A 23,111-nucleotide genomic window follows, 5' to 3' on the forward strand; every position below is an offset into this window, starting at 1 on the left:
CTGTCAGTCCAGACTTCCTGACCTAAAGAGCATTGCTGTAATGTTTGCTGGTTTTGGTTATCTTTCCATTTAATTCCATTTGTTTGATCTATTACAGAAAGTGTTGAAATACCTCCTGTTTCATTTAAAATACTTATTTCTCCTCTGCCTTTCAGATCTTCAATTGCAGGATAGATTAGATTTTAAAACAAATTTTGATTCAAAGTTAGCAACCAAATGTTGTTGAGCTGCTTTGCTTAGACTTTTTCCATACTCATCTCAGTCCATCTCAATGAACAAACAAAATAAATAATCCATCAGCAAGTGTTAAATGCACAGTAATCTAATATTCTTTTTGTAAGTATATTATTTTTAAAATACCATTGTCATTGATACAGTTGGTCTGTGCTAGATTTCATAATAGCTGTGATAGCTTAGTTTGCTTGCTTCAGTCAATGTAGCTGCAGAAAATCCTAATTTTATTTGTGTCAAACGTGGAGCAGGAAGCGTGGCTGAGGAATTAGAGGGTTTCTCTGGGTCTGAAGCTGTTCAGTGGTACCTGGTGCTACATTAGTGACTGTAAAGCCTGGCTTCAGCCCATCTGCAGTGTGGCTTGTACCACAATAACTTCTGAAATAGATACTACAGTCCAACTTTTTAATAATTGCTTTTACAATCATTGTCAAGAAGTACAAGGCAACTGTTTTCTTGGGTTTGTGTGCTCTTTAAAGAGGAATTAACCACTAAGAAACATAAATTGCAAGTTCATTTTTCTAATCCACTCTTTGTTAAATGTAGATTTGCTTTCTGAAATTCAGTGTGCAATTTAAAAGCAAAACAAAAAAAACCCAAACACCTGACACCCAAAAAAACTTAAACCAAAAGACCCCAAAAAAACCCCACAGAGCCCCCAGAACCTAGCTCCTTTTCTAGAATGAGGTAGCATGTATCAGACTTTTAACTAACACTTTTGTATTTATATTTTCTTTTAGGAGGAGTGTATAGCAAGATACAAGTTGCTTGTTGAACTGGTACAGAAGAAAAAAATGGCTAAAAGCTGAATGGTCTGAGCAGAAGAGATGCAGCTCAGCTCTGTCAAATGGGATTTTAAATCTCATATGCAGGAAACTGCGTTTTTGTACCTCAGTATTTCTATACGTCATGTGCCTTAGTAAAAGAAAATATCAATAAATCTTATACCATCTTACATATTCTGTGTGTTGAAGAATGAAGGTGTCTTTTTGTGTTGGAGAGCTGCTCAAGCAGATGTGGGATAACACTGTCTTAAGAAGTGGACCTTCAGGAAAAGCCCCACTGGTAATTGCAGACTGGAACTAGTAGGTTTACAGTTAATGAATATACAGAATATAAAGCATTTTAAGTGTTGTTTTGAAAATCAGAGTTGATCTGAAACTCATAAGAAAGAATGAGAGTCATGAAGTTTGCACTCCAGAGACTTTTTTTCTTTCTTGCAGCTTTAAGGTAATGCTTCCAGGCATGTCTGCTGCTGCATGAAATATCTTCTCATTCTAACAATATGGTGAAATGGGCAGTACTTCTAATCTTAACTTACATTTATATACAGCTGAAATATAATTCCTTTTTTACCAACTGTGCAGACAAATGCACAGTGATACCTGGTAGTGCTGTTATGGGTGAGAACATTAGAGGCCTCTAGTTAAGGTATGTAGGGTGTATAATTCATCGCTAGTTTTTAAGTACAGAACAGGACTTAAAGCTGACATTATTGGGCTAAGAGTTCTCATATCTGGGTGGGGATATACCCTGCACTCAGCAGCTTGATTTTATATTTGAAGAAGAGATATTAAGAGTTATTACTTCTTATTTGCTACTTTAGTTTCCATAATTTTGGAAAGTTATACAGAGCTTAAAATGCTGGAATAAAGGGTACTTAATGAGCTGTGAATGATATCAGTACAGCAGAGCAGTGATCCTGGTCTTTTGCAGGAAACATTGAGGCCTTGCATTTCTTGAAGAATCATTTACCACTCAAATTCGGATTTAATACCAGATTTAATTCTAGTAAGTTTTTGAATTTTAATTCTAAATTAAAATGGAATCAGAGGACTGTACATCTGAACTCAGAATCAGAGCTTGGTGGCTGAACATCTCTTAACTTTGTCATTTACACTGTTAATTTTCCCCAGTAACTCTTTCCCAATTGTGTTGCTTTTGACAGATCAGCATTTCACAAAATTTCATCCCGTTGCCATAAAATGTCAAAGGAGAAGTATTTAGGGGACAAGTGTTCCATTTGTGTTCCTTTCCAATTGGAGCACTTTTATGTATTTTTTCATTTTGGTCATATCTAAAAAATTGTTGTAGAAGCCATGTTATAGAAGCTTTCCTACACACAAAATAATGCATCTACATTCTGTTTCACAGGCAGCTTCCCTGCAGTGGAAACCAGACACAGCCAGAAGCTGTGCTCTGGTCTGTGTGCTCACTGATCAGGGAGCAGTTCTGTGCTACTAATGGACCTGTGAAGGAGGAGTCTTGACTGAGATCAAGTGAGGTATTTTCAAGAGATACCAGGAAATCTTAACTTTAACTGTTCTGGATGACTAATACCATCTTAAAGATAGGTGTCTGCTGTACCTGTAAAGCCAGGTAACTGAAATGGCTGCAAAGAAAATGGTGGTTTGGTGAAAATCAACTTGGTGGAGCGTTTGATAGGGCTGAAGTAAAACACAAGCAAATGGAGATGGATTGTACATGAAAAAATAGACAGGTAATTGGATTATTTCTACTGTTCCAAATTAAGGAAGCAAGTAAGGGTGGAGTATAGCCAGTGAGGGTGAGAATCATCTTTCCTTTCCATTCTGGATTTACAGGACTTCACACTTCAAGGAAGATGCAGATGAGAGCAAAGAGAATGATCCAGATTCTACAAAGCCTGATTTGCTAGGAAGGACAGAAAGAATGGTTGGTATTTACACTAGAGGGATTGAGAGAGGAATTACACACTTTTGCTTCTCCCTGATGCAGTTAATACTGACCTGGCTTTTGTGGCTATGAAGAATCATATTGGCTCAGATTAGAGCAAGCAATAGTTTAGTTAGATATTGGGGCAGAAAACATCCAGTAGCAAATGTAATAAGGCTTTGGGAGGACTGTCACACCTTTGGCAGTGGAAATCTTTAAAATGATACCTGTGTGTAAGAGCATCTGCTCAAACCTTGCCCATGTCCCTGGTGGTGGCAGTAATGACACCACAGTCCCCACCCAGCACCTTCAGCTTCTCTCCACCCTCGGCTTTCTGAATGAGGGCTTTAAGGAAGAATGATAAACACCACTTGCTGGTAAGAAACTTTTTTCTCTTTGCTTGCAAGAACATTGACACTGAGAAAGTTAAAGCAGTGCTCCCAACAAATAACAGTTTATCTGAAAGGAAGATCCTTAAGGATGGGCAAAGATTGTACCTGCCATTCTGTCACACTTGTCAGGTTGAGTACCTGAAGCACTGGAAGTCAGTGTCTAACCACAGGTGCTGCTTGTGCTTAGATGGAAGTGAGCTGATGGATTGGATCCTTACTGCAAGGAGAATCAAGCTGCTGGGAAGTGGAGGCAGGCACTGGCTGCTTTCACAGTGGAAGTGCCCTGTGAGTTGGTGGCAGGCCCAGCTGTCTCACTGTCAGAACTGGAAAGGTTTTTGAAATGCCCAGGTGGATCACTTGGAACTGGAAGGCATCTGGCAGAATTAAGGCTTGGGATGAGAAACAGGAGTCAGTGTCCAGCATCAGTGGCTTTAGTCTCTGCAACTACAGAGACACTGACAGATGCCCCTTTAGGAAGGGCCATGCAGGCAGTGATGCAGTCCTGGCCCCATCCAGTATTACCTCACTTTTGGTTCCCCAGCCTCACCTTTGGTGTTTGGCTCTGAGCAGGCAGGTGGTGTCAGGGAAAGCAGCCAAGATCCCAGGGGAGGGTTGCTCAGTGTTGGCTGGAGGGTGAGGCAACTGGCCCTTGGGGCAGTGACTCTCACCTGTGATGACTGAGGTCAGAAGTGATGCTCACTAGAGAAGTGGTAAACCACAGCCACACTTTTCTTGTGGGTCTGCTGTCCATCACCAAAGACATTTTTTCCTAAATCTTTTCCATCCGTGAAAAATCACAGGTGCTCTGGACATGGGATTTAAGAAGCTTCTTCCACCTTCTAGCAGGGAAAGTAGATTTCCTTTCAGTAATCTCTGTATTTATCTGCTAGTAAAATAGTTTCTTTCCTGTGCCTTCTGCATTATAACATTGTGCATGAAAAATGCAGCATTAGAGGGTCTGTGCTCTAGAGTCTATACTGCCTTGCACCTGAGTCAGAGCTGTTTTGAGCATCTTTGCCTGTGGATGGGCTGGGCAAGCCCCTGTGGCAAAGGGCAGTGGGCAGAGCAGGCAGGGAGAGAATTACAGCACCATGCTCAGGATACAGGGCAAAGCACCAGCAGTTTGTAAAGTTACAGCCTGACACTGCAAGTGAAGGAGGAGAGACTGAGATGATGTAAAGGTTAATAGTGCTCTGACTTAGGCTAGGCTGGTTCTAGAAGAAAGACTTAACAGATGCTCTATTATGGACTGTGTTATTCTCTATTTCACAGCTATCAGTGTATGAACTAATTGGAAAAAAAAAATGGTTTAGGGATGATTTTGCAATGTGACCTCTTCATGAGAGGACAGGGCCTGAAAGTAATAGAAACACTGAGTGCTTGACTTCAAGAGCACTCTCCTTTAGGCAGAACCAACAGTGAGATTTTTAGTGGAGCTTATGAAAAACAGGCACCAGAAAATGAGTCACTTAAATGTCATGCAACAACATTGCTGAAAGCATAGCTCCTGCTCACACAGCTTGGATGAATAAAGTTGATAAAACCAGGATTTGAGCTGTCATAGGCTGCCCAGAATTAGTTGGCTTCTGTAAGCCATAAGGTGTGTTGTCATTGTCAGCAAACCTGCATTTTGATGGGAAAAGAAAAGACAATCCAAAAGCCTGGGGACATGAAGCATTTTGAAATGCAGCACGTTTGGTCTGTGCTGCTCTCAGGACACTGAACCTGGTGCAGCCCCTGACTCACTGGAGGCAGCTCAGTAACCAGCAACCTGGGGAGGGGCTTCCACAGCTTTGGCATCAGAGGCATTCCACAGCAGCACTGCCTCACTGAACTGGTGCCAAATCAGCCCCAGACCATCATCTTTGATGTCAGGATCTGCCAAATCATTGAAACAAGGTTGGTTCTGACTGCATGTGGCCCTCACGTGAACTTGGCTTTGATGCAGTCTCTGTCTGCAAAGGGCTTCTGAATGGGATTGCTGTCTGGATGTCAGAGCTGTCCCTTTCATTATTTCCTGGCTGTTGATTGTTGGTCCATCAGGACTTCACGTACTGTGAAACATCCACCACTGCCTTGGGCTTCTGCCATCAGTCTCTAACAAGGTGAGATTTTAAATATGTCCCAAATTTGACAATTTTGCCAGTATTTTCAACTTTGCCCCTTTTGTACTTCTCTACATCTTATCAGGAGACTGGCAAGAGGTTAGGCAATCCCTCTGAAACAAAAAGAAAGACACAAGGAAAAGCAGGATTTACCCCCATTTCTGGTTTCTGTGGCACTGCTCCAGGAGGAGACAGATGACTTACGGCTGCTTCTTGTCTACCAGGTAGAGTTTTGGCTTTCAGCGTGGGTCCATGAATAAAGCAGCAGCAGTGTAACCCTCCAGTCCCTTAATCCAGGAGAAGGGATCACTCAATTCCCTGAAGCCCTCATGCTGGAGGGCAGATGGGGCTTTTCTCCCCCCTCACCCACAGCCTAGGGGCCCAGCCTACATATGTTATATGTGCTCCCTCCTTAGCACTAACAAATGGTCACTGCCCAACAGAACCAGAAAACAGTGCCCAGGCCTAGAGCTTATCTAGACTTGCACAAGTTTAATCAGTAGCAATGCCACCTCCCTTCTGAGCCTTTTCCCCAGTACCATGAACCATTTATCAGCTACCCCTAGAATCCTGGGCAGCCTCTTCTAGCCCTGATGCCAAGGGGCCATTCAGCAGGAGGGAGGGTGGGTGTTGGTGCTGCCTCAAGCTTTGCCAGATGAAGGTTTACATTCCCACACTATTAAATCTGAGCTTGCTCCTTTGCCTGTTTCAGGACTCCATTTTCCCCATTTGAAAATAAACCACAAAGATAATCAACCCATACGATTGGAGCAGATGGAACACCACCCACATAGCAGCATAGGCTTAGGGCAGCACCATCTTCCTGCTGCTTGTTCCAAAAACTGGTCTCAGCCCAAGGCTGCACCTGACAAGCAAGGAACCAAAAAGCTGCCATGGTGCCATGGTGAGAGCCATGGTGCATCCCTTGTCTGTCAAAAGCTGCACTAACACAGACCTCACATTCATCTTCATGTGGTGATACAGGAAGGGCACACTCCTTAGTAACTCCTTAAGCAATTCCTCCTTGCTGCCTGAGAAATAAAAAAAAACCAGGAGTTCAGCTGTGTGTTTACCAACGCCCCCATGGACACCAAGCAAAATTCCTGGAAAAATCATCGAGAAGACTTTACAGCAACTACAGAACAAAACAGACAGCATCAGCCCAAGGGCTCGATTCCCTCAACATGGGCAGGGTGTGGGTAAAGACCCCATCCCAGCTCTGCAGAGCTCTCACTCACTCAGTTATTTCACAGTGAAGCGGGGCCTTCAGCTCAGTCCTGATGCAATTTCACTGTCATTGCCCTTGGAAGAGTGAAAGCAAAAGTAAAGTAAAACCATCCCTGACGGTGCTGCAGCTGCATCAATGGCTCTTGAAAGCAAAAATTTACAGAAGAGCCATTTTAAAAAATTCGTTGTAGTAAATTTTAGTGGCCACCTGCAATTGAAAAACTCCCAGCATGTGATGTAAGTAGAAATACTATGAGATTCACATTCAGACAAGTAGTATACAACTATCAACATTATTAAAGTTTATTAACAAAAGCTTTGTACACATCTTTTCATACACTTGGAATTTTACATCTAGTCAAAATAACAGCACATTTCCATCTTACCTTTTGTACAAATTGTTACAGAATATCCACCAGTGGGTTGAGTAAGTAAAATAAGCCACTGGATAACTTTTGTAAAGTATCTACAAAAGTGATTTGTGACATTTTTTAAAAATTCCCCAGAACATATAAAAATAAATTATTTTTACTTTTTCAATTAAATCTACTAATTAGAAATATTACAAATCAAAATATCAATGTTTTCTTAAGAATTCTTCACAATACAAAACAGATTTCACAAAACTTTATTTACAGAAATGAGGTAAGAACTGTGCAACGTTTAACTAAGAAACATATTGCAGAATTAACATGTTCTTCCAAATAAGTACACAGTGGAGGTCTAATTACCGCTGGGTCTTTTCCTCTAATAATTCCCACCTCAACATTGATTTAGTGGTCATTACCCCCATCCAAACCATCCTTCACCATACTGCATAGACTCAGGCCATGAAATCAGCTACAGTCAGAGGTGTGTAACACAAGCTCAGCCCTTTCAACCACCGGTAAATTTTAGTGGGAAATATTAACTCACTTTTTTTGGTAATTTATTAGTGAAAAGTGACCCAGCTAACAATCTGCCTGAGCTATTTACAGTGGTATAAACACCTCTGGTAAAGGCAGAAAAAGGCTGCTGGTGCAACTCAGAATATTCCTGCTGCTAACAAGGACGCCTCTAGTGCATGGTCAGCTCTTTGCAGCCATTTCAACAAAATGGAGGTAGCAACAGGCACTTGGGTCAGGCCAAACACTGCACACCTACTTCCTCAGTGTGGCCTTCTCATCTGCTAAGAAAACTTTGTCACAGGAACCAAACGGCTCCTTTAAAAACCTCAGAACTCTAAAACCTACACCAAAATTAATAAACTTTGGATTCCATACTGTAATTCTTACTCATTAAAAACTCCCACTATATAACAACAGGAATTTAAAGGAATAAAAAGTTCAAAAGTGGATTCCCTTCTGACTCAGGTTTCAAAAATCTGTATGTAAAAAAGGAAGGACAAACAGCAAGTCCAGGCTGTCATTACAAGCTTAGTCAAAAAGGAGATATTGCAACTGCAGCAGAAGATCAGACTGTCTAGGGTTGGGGTTGGTTTGTTTATTAAAACTACAGCTCTGAAACCAAAGTAATGCAGGACTGCAGACAGTGTATTAGTCTTAAAAATTTAAGATTATGACTGAAGAGAAGTGTATTTTTTGTTTGTGGTTGAATTTGTACTTTGTACCGTCACATTAGCAAAATAATTATGGTTTGCAGAATTTCATCTACTTCACAGTCTGAAACATTAAAAAGTACATCCATTTTAGTGCAACAAGAAAGCAAATGAAAGCCTACCAAAAAGTATCCTTCTGAAAATTATTAACCTTTTGCTGTGCAGTAAGAGTTCCTTGTTGCATTTCTTCCATCTGCAGAAAGGAAAACTGCAGTTTGCAGCCAGATGAAGTGCTGTAACAGCAGGACATGCAGTTCTCAAGAATCATTCAAATGTCAACTCTTCTCTGATGCAGCTGGTCCAGTTTTATCATTGAGCCTCTGTGCAAGAGAAAATACTTCTAAAAATCAGATTATAAAATACAGAGTTAAGTAAAACTAAATTTATACAAATGACAGAGCAGATGAAGTACGTGGGCTTGAGCAACGTTTGCACTGTAAGGAATAATCATGCATCATAAAATAAAAAGTGGGAAAGGAGTAGTTTCTTGCTTTCTTAAAGGACTAGTCCTGCACTGAAGCAGCTCACACTCGTGTCATCACAACTGGCATTAGAAAACATCACTTTAGCTGCTAATTCCATTCCAACAAGACTTTCTGTCCTGGCTGCTGCTCTCTGTGCAGAAGAGCACGACGGGTCAGGCAAACACCAGGTGACCTCTGCTAAGTTTTAGCCCCAGGAAAGGGCTGAGAGCTGCACTGCTGCACCAGACTGGAAACAGAATTCCCATTTCGTACCTGTCAGGATTATCTTTCTTTCATAAATTCCTACAAAGACATTGCCTGCAAGTATCAAAAAGGACCAGGCAAAAACGTCATCTTATTCACTAAGCACATGGGACTGCTTGAAACCTGTTCCAATTGGAAAAGAGATGAAAGCACTCAAACTTTTGGCAAATAGAAAATTTGCTTTGAATTATTTTTGGGCTAAAATAGTTCAACAATCCAGTGCAAGCTGTCTCAATTCTAATTTTTTTTTTTAATAAAAGCTATTTCAAAAGAAATTTATTTCTAAGGGGTTTATCTGGAAGATTTCATGAATTTTTTTCTGCAGTAAACTGTAGTAAGAACAAAAAATAAAATTGTAACAGCATATTTGTAAAATATACTACTACTGCCTAGCCACACTGTCCATCCCAAGCTATAGCCATTTCAAGAAATCAAAAATAAGGTTAAATATACAATAGTTTGTTCTGATAACAACCAAATACAGGATTTCAATTCCAACCACTACTAATTTTTAGAAAACTAGGGGCAATAAATTTTAAACACACAAGAATAAATGGTGAACATTTCTAACTAAAGGCAAGGCACTGAGCAAAGCCCTGCAGGCAGAGTGCTTCTGCTCTGACAGTCGGGGACTGGGGAAGAAAATCATCTTGCCCGAATCCTGAAGGTGCAACCTCACAACAATGGACCCAGCTGGAAAGTGACAGTAACCACGTGCAAAGCTGAATAAAGTAAATGCTCATATTTTTAAATGGAAGGGAGATGTTTCCAGAAAATCTGTCTTGAAAATTCATCATTTATGTTTTGTATTTCACCTTAAGTTTGGGAAGTACCACAGAAGTCCAGCTGCCTGTCTCCACCACTGTGTCCCTACAGTAGCTGGAAACTCGACGTGGGGAGCAGAGAAGGGACTGGTCTCTAGCCCTCAACTCTTCCTGCCTGTTGATGCAGACAAGATTACCTTTTTTTTTTTTTACTTCCACTGCCACCTGATGTCTTCTCCAAGGAACACTGGAACTTTGTCTTCCTGCTCTACTCATCCTTTGTTTTTACAAGTTCCATGTGCTCCCTCCCTTCATCATTTTAAGAACCTTAGAAATGGAAGGCTATTCTCTGACTCCTTGAATAAAGAATTCTTCTCTTGGGGGTGGAGGTTACAGGCAAAAGCTGAAGACAATGGAACATCTTCAGGAGAAAAATGCGTATTGTTTCCTTATATGCCTAGGAAAAGTTTTATAACTCTATCAAGCAAAGGAGCTGCTCAGCCTCCCAGTGTACAGCCTCACATTCCCACTTCAGAACCAAGATATGCATAGCCAGTTCTCCTCAGACATTTTTCACCTTCCCAGCAATGGGCTTCCTCATCTCTCCAGTCATAATCTGATCTCTGCAGCTCCACAGTACCTGGCCAGGCCAGGACAGACTCTTCAAGTAAGGTGATGAAAGGAATGATCTACAAAACTGCAGGCACATATCTGGAAGGAGATGGGATGAAGAGGACTAGGGCTGCAGTTGTGTTACAAGGGGAAGGTGAGGATCACTGGACTGGTGTCCTGATCCAGGGAAACAGGAGTGTGCAGCAGACAGGTGAGGTGTGAGTGACTGCAAGTTTGCAGTGTTCTGAACCTCATTAAGTGCGGGTCAAGGCTCAAGAAAAATAAAGGTAAAATCCAAATATATATAAAAAAAATATATAAAAGGTAAAATCCTTTAGTTGTAAATACAGGCACAAAACTTGCTTCTTATCTTTTAGGTACCTCATGGAGGTATTACACTGAAAACGAGGTGAGAAATATACTTACTGTCACCTTCTGAGCTGCATTATCTCCATGAATTGTAAGGAATGGGTTGGTGGCAGCTGCATTAAGTGGTGAGGCCTGTGTGCCTGAAAGGAGGTTGTTTATGGGTATCTGTGCTCCTCCAGTAATCTGCAACTGCTGTACTTCAGACTGATGGTGTTGGTGGTGGTGATGCTGTTGCTGTACTAATTGATACAAAAGGGCCTGATGTTGTTCCTTAAAAAATATGAGGAAAGGGAGGAGAAAAAAAATATTTACCAAAAAACAGCTCTTCCCTCGATTCTTGCATATCCACATCTTCAGTCAGTGCAACCCTTCACCTAATCCCAGTTAATTTAAGTTACACTAAATAAATTTCATCACAGTGTAGGAAAGGGAAGAAAGTGCCTATAAAATTTCCTGAAATCAGCAGCTCAGCAGAAGTTCAGCTAAGCCTGCTGGCTTCTATCAGGCTTCTAGCAGAAGAAACGTACCTGAGAAGAATATCAAACCATGTTTGTCAAAATAGTGAAACAACACAGTAACACTACAAAGAGTTAAACCAGGTACCTAGTGGCCTATATGAATACTGCAAAGCAGAGCAAAGACAGCCCACGAGATGATAACCAAAAATCTTCTGCTATAGTCCTTGTGTTATCAGACAATAGCTTAAGATACTGTGAAAATCCACACATGGTCTCTAACTCTGCTGCCCACAGCTGATGCTGGGAAAGAGCAACCACCACATCCACACAAGAGGAAAGGTACTGAGGGCACTGGGGGATGATTCTACTAGCAATACACACAGCCCAACAATTTGGTAATTTAGTGAAACTATCATCCAAAAAGGTTGAAGCAACTGAAAAACTAAAACACTACCAAAACTCCTAACACATTCCTAGTATTTAATTTAGACTAAGAAGCTCATCCATGCCTCAGAATACAATAGAGGAATAAATCATAATTAACTGGAAAACTTACTGATGTGAGTTGCTGGGTACTTAGTAATTGTTGAAATTGCTGGTGCTGTTGATGGAGTAGAAGTTGTCTCTGCTGGTCAGGAAGTAATCCCAGTCCTGAGGCACTGCAGGGTTTGACAGGGTAATACTGTAGTTTATATTAAAGTATGGTAACTTTTTATTTCAGCTTTCAATTGAAACAAAGAAAATATGTATATAAATAGAAGGTTCCTATTTAGCATTTTGATTGTACACTGTCAAATATGAATAGATTCTGTCCAGTTGCATTTTTTGACACATACTCATTGCCTCAATAGTCTCATTTATGCTGTGCAACAGCAACATCTTGCTGTTACATACACATGATTTTTAAACTCATATAATAATTACTATTTCTACATTTTTTCAACTACTATAGGCAGAATGGGCGGATTTAATACCACAAGACAGTTCTTGCCAACCTTTAATACTTACATAGCATTTATTTTAATCTTGGTTACCTTCTAATCATTTTAAATTATCATGTCCATCTAATTATCATCTTTTGCTATATTCAAATCACTATTGCCTATGCCTATACATAATTTAGCAAACACATTCAGCCTTGAAGTGGGCCAACTGATACTGCCAGGGCAGGAAGCCCCCAGGGCAGGAAGCCCCCAGGGCAGGAAGCCATGGCTACCACTTAGCTCCCAGTCCCTATTGTCACGCATACATAAAATTTTCTGCAGCTCCTTGGGATACTGGGCAGGGGAACTGATGCAGCTGACAACTGGTCTGGGAATAAAGGGTTTCTCCAGCTGTGCCAGCTGACTGCAAGACCAACAGCATGAATGAGGGCGATTTTGAAACAGAAGACCAGGAAGACAGCTGAATTTACCAGTGTTAGCTTTTACTAATTTAAAACACCCGCTGAATTATTAAGGTGAAATTTCATGACCAGTTTACCCTGCTACTGAAAGGTGAAGTATTTCCCTTTCAATTGCACATTTCTGTGCTCTCCTGTTGCACTCTCTCTTGCACAACGAGCTGCATCTTGTGGGAACTGAACTGAAACCTAAGCACAAAACACACAAAGATTTCCTATTCATGCAGATGAGGTTATTGTGTCAATGCACAAACACCAGTATCAGGAAGGGGTGTGCAGGATGGCCAACAAGACAACAGTTTGCTGGCTAATTGGTATAAGGAATTAAATTAAGTCAGTCACAAATCTGCACAGTTAGGCTACAATCACTGAGCTCTTTAAGACACGATATTAATCTTGCCTTTCTGCAGTAGCTAGCATACCTTAGCCCAGCTCCATGAGCACTTTGACATTTACTTTGTATTAAAACACCCATAGTGTTGCCATTCTCTACTGCTGGGACAGGGCAAGGAATAGCTACACCTTGTTTCGTACTTCATTGGTTGGACTCAGTGCTATGGGAAAAGTGCTGGGAAATGTCTGTCTATGGGAAGTTTATGGGTATGGATGGGATACCAAGGGACACAAGGGGACTAAGGGAGCAGGCAGAAGTGCTCACCAAACCACTGTCCATCATCTATCAGCAGTCTTGGCTAACTGGGAAGGTCCCAGTTAACTGGAGATCAGCAAATGTGATGCCCACCTACAAGGTCTGGAAGGAGGATCCAGGGAACTACAGATCTGTCATTCTGACCTTGGTACTGGGGCAGGTTATGAAGCAGACCACTGTGAGTGCCATCATGTGGCACATGCAGGACTAAAAGAAAATCAGGTCCAGTCAGCATGGGTTTATGAAAAGCAAGCCCTGCTTGAAGAACCTGATTAACTTCTATGACAAGGTGACCCACTTAGTGAGGTCACGAGGGAAAAGGCTGTGGGTGTTGTTTACCTGGACTTCTGTAAAGCCTCTGACACAGTTTCCCACAGCTTTCTCCTGGAGAAACTGGCTGCTCATAGCTTGGTTGTTCCCTTCACTGGGTAAAATCCTGGGCAGACAGCTGGGCCCAAAGAGTTGTGGTGAATGGAGTTAAATCCAGCTGGTGGCTGGTCACAAGTGGTGTTCCCAGGGCTCAGTGTTGGGGACAGTTCTCTTGAGTATCTTTATCAACTATCTGGATGCAGAGACTGAGAGCACCCTCAGTAACACCAAGGTGGGTGGGAGTGTTTATCTGCCTGAGGGTAGGAAGGCTCTAAAGGGGACCTTGGACAGGCTGAGTGGATGGGCAGAGGCAAATTGTATCAGGTTTAAGGAGGCTCCGTGCCAAGTCCCACACTTTGCTCAAAACAACCCCCAGAAACACTACAGGCTTAGGGAGAGTGGTTGGAAAGCTGCTTGGTGGAAAAGGACCTTGGGGTGTTGGATGACAGCCACCTGAACATGAGCCTGCAGTGTGCCCAGGTGGCCAAGAAGGCCAAAGGCATCCTGGCTTGTATCAAAAATAGTGTGGCCAACAGGGGAAGGGAAGTGATGGTGCCCCTGTACTCAGCACCTCAAGTACTTTGTTCAGTTCTGGGACCCTCTTCAAGAAGGACATCGTGGTGTGGAATGTGACCCTAGAAGGGCAATAAAGTTGGTGAAGGGTCTAGAGCACAAGTTTTATGAGAAGCAGCTGAGGGAACTCAAGTTTGTTTGTTCTGAATAAAAGGAGGTTGAGGGGAAACCTTATCACTCTCTACATCTACCAGAAAGGAGGTTGTGGTGAGTGTTGGTCTCTTCAGCAAATAACAAGAGATAGAACAAGAGGATATACCTCAAGTGGTGCCAGGGGAGATTTAGATTGGATATTAGGAAAATTTCTTCATTAAAAGGGTTATCAAGCACTGGAACAGGCTGCCCAGGGGAAGTGGCCTGGTCACCATTGCTGGAGGTATTCAGGGCTATGGTTTAGTGGTGGACTTAGCAGTGTTGGGCTAACAGTTGGACTTGATGATCTTAAAGATCTTTTCCAACCTAAATGATCCAACAATTTCCCATAATATACTTCACAAGATGCATTAATAGCACTTCTACCACTCTTCTAAATCTCAAACCTCTTGTCAGTGGTCTTTTTCCAAGCCAAGACAATTTTAATGATCTCAGCCTGTACAGGCCATTTTGCCTCTGAATGCTCTATCTGTACAGTTTTTTCCCTGGTATTATATCCTATCCTGAAACTTCATAACCAGAACTGCACATAACATCCCACGTACACACAGACCAGGGATTTAACATGACAGAACACACAATGGATAACACCATTCAATTTCTTTACCAGTAACTGCTAGCAGTGGTTGCTGATGGAAGCAAAGATGACACTTCACCTACCCAAAGAAACTCCCAGATTTTCCTCTTGAACTACAACAGCAAAACTCACAGCTAGCATGAGCTAGAACTGCCTGTTAGATTTTCAGATTACATAACTCATTGATTAATGGACATTTCTTCAAACAGCTTTAAACTCAGTACCAGTAAGAAGTACTTAAAATTACTGCCTTCAATTTGACTAATACTACCATTATTTCCTCCTTCTCTTTTTACCTCACTTTTTCTGTATTTTTCTATACTAGAATGAATCATCTCCACTGTTTTTTCATTCTTTTACCCCATTCTTTTTTTCCTCTATCATGTTTTACCTTTGCACTTTATTTTTCCCGCTGTTTTCTCTCTTTCTCTGCTCTGCCTTCCTCTCTTACCCTGCATTGGCACTTGAAAGAAAATACCCTCAGCCAGTAGCTGAGACCTAAGTGTCTGGAAATGAAACCTAACTGCAGAAGACAAAACTGCAGCTCTCAAGCTTCCCAGAAAAGGCAGCTCACTGGATTTCACCACAGAGCTTTCTCTCAACCAGATCAGCTTGGAATGTAAATATAATCCTTTTTAGCTTCTCATTAAAAGGTATATGATCAGTCTGAAACTCTCAATCCTAGTCTTCTCTGGTTGTGAGAATGTAAAGGAACAATCCTATCTTTTTCCTCAAATCACTTCATCTCCCAGTTGCTAGCAATCTGTATTAAGCCATCTTTTTCCCAGAAGAGAATCAAGTACTTTTCCCTGCCAAAGAAATGTAGGCTCTTTAACCTACAAATTGAAACTCTCAAACAGCAGTGTGCAAATCAGTGTTTTCTCACCTCCCTGTGTTAAAGAGCTCACATGAATAAGGACAATACACGTAAAGAAGTCTCCATGCATTGGTGAATAATACAGCTATTTTTCCACATGAAGCCATCTGAACAGATTCTGAAGCTCGGGAAGTTACTGTATGTAGCAACTTACAGGAACCTCTGGCAACTCTTTCAATTACAGAACAACACACAGAAGTCAGCAAGTAGGGCTGAGTCCTCATGTGGCTTTTCCAACTGCGAATACCAATTTAAACCACCTCCAAACTTGATCACCACCACACAATCTAACCAGGTTCAGAGGGCCCACAACAGCCTGGCAGCAAAACTCCACGCCTGCCTCTGCTTGTTACCATTTAACCTTCCCACTTCAGCAGTTCAAAGAGTAGCAATACCTAGAGGAATTTAACAGGAAAGAAATAGTCCACACTGGTTGCCATGGAAACAGCAGTGAACTCAAGTGGCAGGAACAAATGGTGTCCCATATAGTTTCAGAACCAATAATCTTAACTGGTGGAAAATGCTTTTAGATTTTCTCCCTTTTTTTTTTTTTTTTTTTCATTCAAAGTCATCCCAGAGCCTCTTCATGACTTAAGTTTCAGTCAGAGGGAAAGCTTTTCATACTTTTCACTGAAGCATTAGCAATGGAAGAAACAGGAATTAGGAACGTGCATGTTATTACTAAAATCATATTAGCACTAATTAGCATTGCTGTTTGCTCAGCCTGAACTTTTTTCCTCTAAACAGACAACAAGAAATACTGAAAACTAACAGAATATGGGGGCAATTGTGAAACAACTCAAAAGGGAGGGGGGCCAGCAAATCATCTGGATGAGCTCAATAAAGCAAGAGAATTCTGAGAAAAGTGCACCTTTAAATTTAATATAAACATCAATTTTAAATTAGTATTACCAAGGGAGAGGTGTAAAGAGAGACCGTGCAAAAAGAGAAATAGAGAAATGGAAATGCTGGCAGTTATACGTAATTTATAAATAAGGTTGTTTTATCAGAAAATAGGGAATAATTGGACTATTCCAGACTATGCTCAAAGTTCAAATGTGAGCCTACAAACAGGATACTAGTTGCAGATTTCTGTACGAACTGAAGTAGTCTACTTCTATGCTACACACTCAAGAGTTACAGCAGTTGGATGGATATATGAGAAAAAGGGACAAAAGAACTTCTACAATATAAAGAGTCAGAAACAACTTCTGTGATAATAAAATCATATCAGAAAACAGCAGCATGACCAGCACATTTTGGCATTACCTGAGTCTGGAAAGTATTATATAACTATAGTTAATATTGATTTTATCTTACTTCCCACACTTCTGGGAAAAGTAACACAAAATTCTTGTACTTTCAGCAGCCCTCTGATACTCAAGAAAGAAGGTACATTTCATTAAGAAATGTCTTTTGTTTAACCTACAAAATTATCATATATGAGGTAATTATGAGAAATATAACCTCCTTGGTAAAAATATAATAGCACACAAAACAAACATGATTCACTTGAAAGTATCAGGTTTTATGAGCCTATTGTAATACTACACAATGATTTGGTATATGAATATTCAGGAGCTGCCAAACAAACACCAAGGGAAAAAAATTTAAAAGGAAGCTACAAAATTAGGGATCCCTTGCATCATTCCAATTACATACACCTTTTTTGGTGGGTAATCCACCATAATTTCAAAAAATAACCTCTACTTAAAGATAAGTAATCCACAGCACATTTGCAGGCATTTCTTTTTACACAGAACCTTCATTCTCCTTCCAAAAAGGTGGGACAATACAAAACGTGGGGAAAGGGGGAGTAGGGAGAATGAGCTAGAGCAGGCTCTGCTCTATTCCAAAATACTTCCAGACCAAACAGGCCATTCCCCTTCCTGGAAGGCAGCTGTCTCCTTTTGTTACCCATTTGCCTTGCAGCTCAAGCAGCAGCAGTTAATGCCACTGAGGATACCCAGGTTTTGGGGAAGAGCTGTTACACACACTCAAGCATGGATCTCGTTACACATTTAAAAATCCTTAGGAAGCCAGCTTGAAAAACTAATTTTGTTGCCTCTGGATTCAGATACAGAGATCTGACAACACCATGCTACTGTATTACTACCCTGGTTAGTTATGGCTTTTACATCCTTAATTATATGACCATATACTGTTCTCCCCCTCCCCCTCTCCCCTTCTTATTGCAACAAATGGTAGCTTTTCAGTGCTCCTTTAATCCTCGAAGAACAATTGGCAGGACAAAGAACATTGTTTTCTGAACTACAAAAAAAACGCTTGAGCACATTTACATAATTACATTTGTTTAGGAATTTGACTTCATTAAGAGATAGGAATAAATAGATACTAAGATTCCCAAAAGCAGCAAACATCTTTAACTTGACTATCTCTGCTCCGATACATGCCTTCTTACTTCCATTCACCGATCAGGGGCAAAACCTAATTACAAGCTAAGGAAGGAACAGTACCTTTTGAACAAGACAGCTGAAAATATAGCTAAACTGAACAGACACTATCAAGAAAAATATCAGAACAGCAAATCCTTACCTGTTATTTAATGTGGTTGGCAGAGGATGCGTTGCATTGGGTGGCACGGTTGCATGAGTGAGAGGAGAAGGGTTCTGTGATATTGTTGCTGGGGTCTGAATTACCCCATTTAAAGCCCCTACAATTCCATTGATTGCCAGCTGGCTGGCTGGCAGTGCTCCAATTATTCCACCCACACCAGGCACTGCAGGAATGGTGGAGGTTACAGTCTGCATACCACTAGCTAGTGCCCCCACTGTCACACCATTGACCTGTTGAACTCCTGTGACTCCTGAGCCTTGCTGAGCTGGACTCTGCCCAGCAGGTGGTGGAGTGGAAAGAGATGATGAACTGCTGGTGCTTTGTCCGCTGGAGGTTATCTCCTGGGTGTAAAAACAAACAACAAAACCCCCTCAGCTGCATAAAATTTCACCTAACAGAACAGTGCAAGGACTAAGATGCGTTAACTTGTAACAAGTTTAAGTTTAGAAGCAACAAATGAATATTACCTGATTTAATACAGGAAGAGAATTGTCCGGTAAAAAACTGTTTCCCAGATGGGGGCTTTTACTGCTGTTCAAGGAATCAGTGCTGGGTGCTAAAGTAATTATTTAAAAAAATACACAGTGATTCAACTTCTACAACGCACAAACAGGTTCAGAATAGTTATTTCAAAATAACATCACAGGTGAACATAAAAAGTGTAAAGTTAACCTTAAAATCATTGCCGAATAGCAAAATATTAAGTAAATAATTGGTGAATCAATAGATTCAAACAGATGTGCTCCAGACTGAAGTAAACAAGAAACTGCACTGAAACAAGTACTAATGATTCACCTTCCAATTGACCTTTTAAAGGTGCCAAACAAATACTTTGTCTACATTCATCCTACATCTATGTGCATCTCACACCAATGGCATATGTAGATGAAAATACATACAAATACATCTTCAAATTACTTTGATAGTTCTACAATCTCCCCTACTTACCTGCTTGTCCTGGGAAGGCATGTACTTGATGAGAAGGGCTAGGATTTGAAGTTATTGTTGGAAAGGGCACGGAAAGCTGGGCATTGAGTAGCTGAAGCCTCTCCTTCTTAGCAGTCAAATTCTTTATCTGTTCTTCTAACCGCCTATTTTCAACCTGAAGTTGGTGTAATGACTTAAGCATTCCTAAAACTAAGGTAAAAACATAAGTTAGCTTTTGCAGCCACATTCAAAGAATGCATAACATCTTCCTTTTTAAAAATGTATGTGTTACAATTTAAGACTAGCATTAAGTAATGCTTCAAAATATAAATAAAGTTCTTCCTGAGAGGTACATTATAGAAATTTGAATTTAAGTGGAAAGGTTTAGGATCAATTTTGTGTAATTTTAAGTGGGGAAAAAAGTATGTAGCCTGTGACAGTAATTTTGCAATATATCTACACCCTGGCTTAAATAAAGTCATGTAATTAGGGCTGACATCCATTTTGAAGCAAACAGCAGTACATAATAACTTATCCCCAATCTCGAATATAAAAATATTTTTTTAGTAGCATGAGTTATTTGCATAGTTGGGGAAAATAAAAAAAATCTATTTCAGCTGCAGTATTAGGAATTTAAATATTATCAAACAGAAGATAGTTGAACAAGAATTTTTCAAACAACAACGCAGCCAACCAACAACATTTCTGTAAAAACAAAGTTTGTGAAAAGAGAGTTTTTCTGCTTAAAGGTCATGTACACTGAGTCACAAACCTACAGAAACAATGAAAAAAAATAATTCAACGTGAAGTTATCATGACACACCTTGCTGGGAGCAGGAGCTCTCACTTGCTTTGAGCGGTGATCTACAAATCTCCCAGCAGGGAGCACTGTGTGAGCACTGCAGTTACCACCACCCCACCCCACCCCCACTTTTTTTTCTTTTTTTCTTTTCTTTTTTCCTTTTCTTAGAAAATGGGCATCATCATCTTCTGTAATAACCTGATTTTTACCAAGCACAGTTTTCTCAAACTCTGATTTGGTTTCAGAACTTGGATTTCCCAACTAGTACTACAGTGTGACTGTAAAGCCACAGGGATAGCCATTTTTTTTTAAATATTCTAAATTGTATTTGTTTAACATGACCTCTGGGCCTACTACAGACATAAGTCTACTGGTATAGGCACATCTGGTCATTTCCCAAGGATTTAGCTTTTATCCCTCCTCTTCAAGAACATACAAAGGAACCCTCAGTGAGCCCAAATGAGATGCAATAAGACTTAGCTAAACCTGTCCTCCAGCTATCATGTTTAAAGGATTATCCCTGCATGAATTTCCTCACAATTAGCATTTTCGTCAGGATGCCATTCATAAAAATACCAACTAGATACCACTTTACCAACGAGAAAAATAGTATGTTCAATAAAATATAACACAAATCCTTAACTGGTGTTGAAAAAAATTTTTTTTTTTTTTGATTTTTTCAATCACTGCCTTTGATAGTGGTAGATTGTTGAATATGGAGTTCCAAGTGATCTACTCATCACTTACGTTTTTATGGTATTTGTTTTTGGACTATTCCACTCTATTAAACATAACTTGAGAAAATAATTATTTGCTTGCTCTGAGAATTTAATGAGAAGCACAAAACAGAGATATGGACACCCACTAGGACACCTGCCTAACATTTGTAAATATTTTTCAGAAAAAAAGCAATAGAAGTAGACAGTTTAGAATTAAAAAATGGAAAGTATAACAATGAAAACCTGTTATGCCATTTTATATCACACAATATAAGGCACACGAGGGAGGTGTGCTATACTATTTACAAGTGGATCTAAGAGTCCAGAATTCGTTCCCAGACTCTGCAACCAACCAACTGGATCTACAATTCACCTCCTTTTTAATGACACCGTTTCCCCTTCCATAAAAATGCAGATAATTATAGAGAACTCTTAAGTAATCTACTGGAGCGATTTGCTACATTAGAAACTATGTTACAATTATACACTACAGTTATATTTCTAAGAAGTTGGGTTTTTTTAAATTCATGGTCAAGCACTGAATGGCAGTTCCAAATAACAGTTACCAAAAGCAGTAACAAAGTGAGTACTTACTGTCACTGGGGGTGCCTTGCTCTAATAAAAACTGTTGACCTTCACTCCATTGCCTCTCCAGAAGCTGTTCTATGCTGGCTGCTACTGGGGGCAAATTTTCACAACTGTTCCCTGATTGATCATAGCGGATCTGCAAGCTGCCTACAGGGGATCTGTTGAAAATATTGCAGATTTTTGTTTAAACAAAAGGAAGGAAATGTATTAGTAAAAGTTTGTTGAAATTTCTTGCCGTTTATCAGCCCCTAGCACCTATGTATCTTACACTTCCAAGACTAAGTTAATTCACAAAAATCTTTAAGAATTGGTTCTCACTGCTAATGCTTTAGTAGGAGACGTGTGTGAAAGATTCTTCAGTGTGAGAATTTGCACTGAGAAAGTACATAGACTAACATAATACCTAACTGACAGACAGCACTGTATTCAATTATACAACACATATTTCCACAGCAGGAAACCATTGTCTATGGACAGATGGAGCACCTGTCTTTAAAACAAAAAAAATAAAATAATCTTCAAACCTTTCTCAGACAAAACAGGAAAAATAAAAAACAATTTATTAAAATTAACACAGTAATGATAAATCCCCATAGAAAGGCCGTATACAGCTCTACTCTCTAACTTTTCCTACAAGCATCATAAAACCACATTTCTGAGGGAACACGTGAAAATTCACCCGGGGTGCAATGAAAGTTAAAAGTTATCCTGTGCACACTTGATATATTTCCTTTTTTACTGACAATCACACATAGTTCAAAGAATAACCCCTTTGACACATCTTTTCTCATTTAGGAGAAAATTAAATATTCAGCATACAGCCAACTAAGAAAGCTGGGTACTCATCAGGTCCTTATGGAAGCTTCTTTTGCATTGGATGGGGCAAAATTTAACTTGTGAGCAAAACTTGCTGTTCAGTTTATTTCTGTCTCAGGATTCTGGCCTCATGTATGCACGGTCCTATTCCTCAGCCAGGACCAACACCATGGTCCACTATGAGTTGGTTGGTATTTTTGCTTGGTTTGTTGTTGATTTTTTTTTCTTTTAAATTGATTCCAGTATGCTCAGATTCAGATTCTTGTATTAGTTATAACTGTAAGCAGTACCTATTGGTGCCATCACAGGATCATGGCTGTACTGTTCCACATGCAGTGCAAATTTACCAAGACCACCACCATAGTCCCAGTCCAGGCCAACATATAGGGTTCAGGAAATAAGTGTGCTAATTATGATTAGAGTAATAAGCAGTGGTCACAGCACATTAGCTACCTAATGACTGTCAAGCATTTTGTAGGCATCAGAGCATGGCGATTTTTACGAGAAAAGGTTGTAAGTAGGTGACTTAAGAGCTCTGTAAGTATTTATTAATGATTCCTCTTTTGCATACAGGATGAAAAAAAAGAAACACTTGTTAAAACAGAAAGCCCTGATGAAGGTACTGTAGTGACCAAGGTAGTGTTTTTTGACAAGAGAGGACAACTCAGCAGAATGCTCAGCAGAGACATGGCAAAAAAAAGCCTTAAAACTAGATGTTTACACGATCTGCTGAAGTGATAAGAAGGTTTATGTGGAAACATTTTAAACAGATGCACTCCACACAACACTTCAAAACAAACAAACAAACTAGAATTATAAAACAAATCGAGAAAAAACAGAACACAACCACCTCCCAGCAACTTCTTGCTCTGTATGCATGCTTTCCGAGGGATGCATAATCCTAA

General features: G+C 40.2%; 2 protein-coding genes across 8 annotated transcripts in view; one reads left to right on the top strand and one right to left on the bottom strand.

The window, feature by feature from the left end:
* Positions 1-1,188, top strand: part of DNAJC1 (DnaJ heat shock protein family (Hsp40) member C1) — a 106,259-nt gene extending 105,071 nt beyond the window's left edge. The window contains exon 12 of the mRNA XM_071735077.1: positions 972-1,188. Coding sequence (XP_071591178.1) covers positions 972-1,040 — 69 coding nt within the window. The 3' untranslated portion in view covers positions 1,041-1,188. The remainder of the gene's footprint in view (positions 1-971) is intronic.
* Positions 1,189-6,938: 5,750 nt separating this feature from the next.
* MLLT10 (MLLT10 histone lysine methyltransferase DOT1L cofactor) overlaps positions 6,939-23,111 on the bottom strand; it is a 116,800-nt gene continuing 100,627 nt past the window's right edge. For 5 of the 7 annotated variants that reach the window (XM_071735070.1, XM_071735067.1, XM_071735072.1 and 2 more), the window contains 7 exons: positions 21,397-21,548; positions 19,303-19,491; positions 18,822-18,910; positions 18,334-18,695; positions 11,734-11,836; positions 10,777-10,989; positions 6,939-8,583 (listed from right to left, as the gene is read on the bottom strand). In XM_071735070.1, coding sequence (XP_071591171.1) covers positions 8,515-8,583; positions 10,777-10,989; positions 11,734-11,836; positions 18,334-18,695; positions 18,822-18,910; positions 19,303-19,491; positions 21,397-21,548 — 1,177 coding nt within the window. In that variant the 3' untranslated portion in view covers positions 6,939-8,514. The remainder of the gene's footprint in view (positions 8,584-10,776; positions 10,990-11,733; positions 11,837-18,333; positions 18,696-18,821; positions 18,911-19,302; positions 19,492-21,396; positions 21,549-23,111) is intronic. The other 2 variants (XM_071735068.1, XM_071735071.1) reach the window with 2 other exon arrangements.

Source organism: Heliangelus exortis, chromosome 2 (genome assembly GCF_036169615.1).
Source record: "Heliangelus exortis chromosome 2, bHelExo1.hap1, whole genome shotgun sequence".
NCBI classification, from domain to species: domain Eukaryota; kingdom Metazoa; phylum Chordata; class Aves; order Apodiformes; family Trochilidae; genus Heliangelus; species Heliangelus exortis.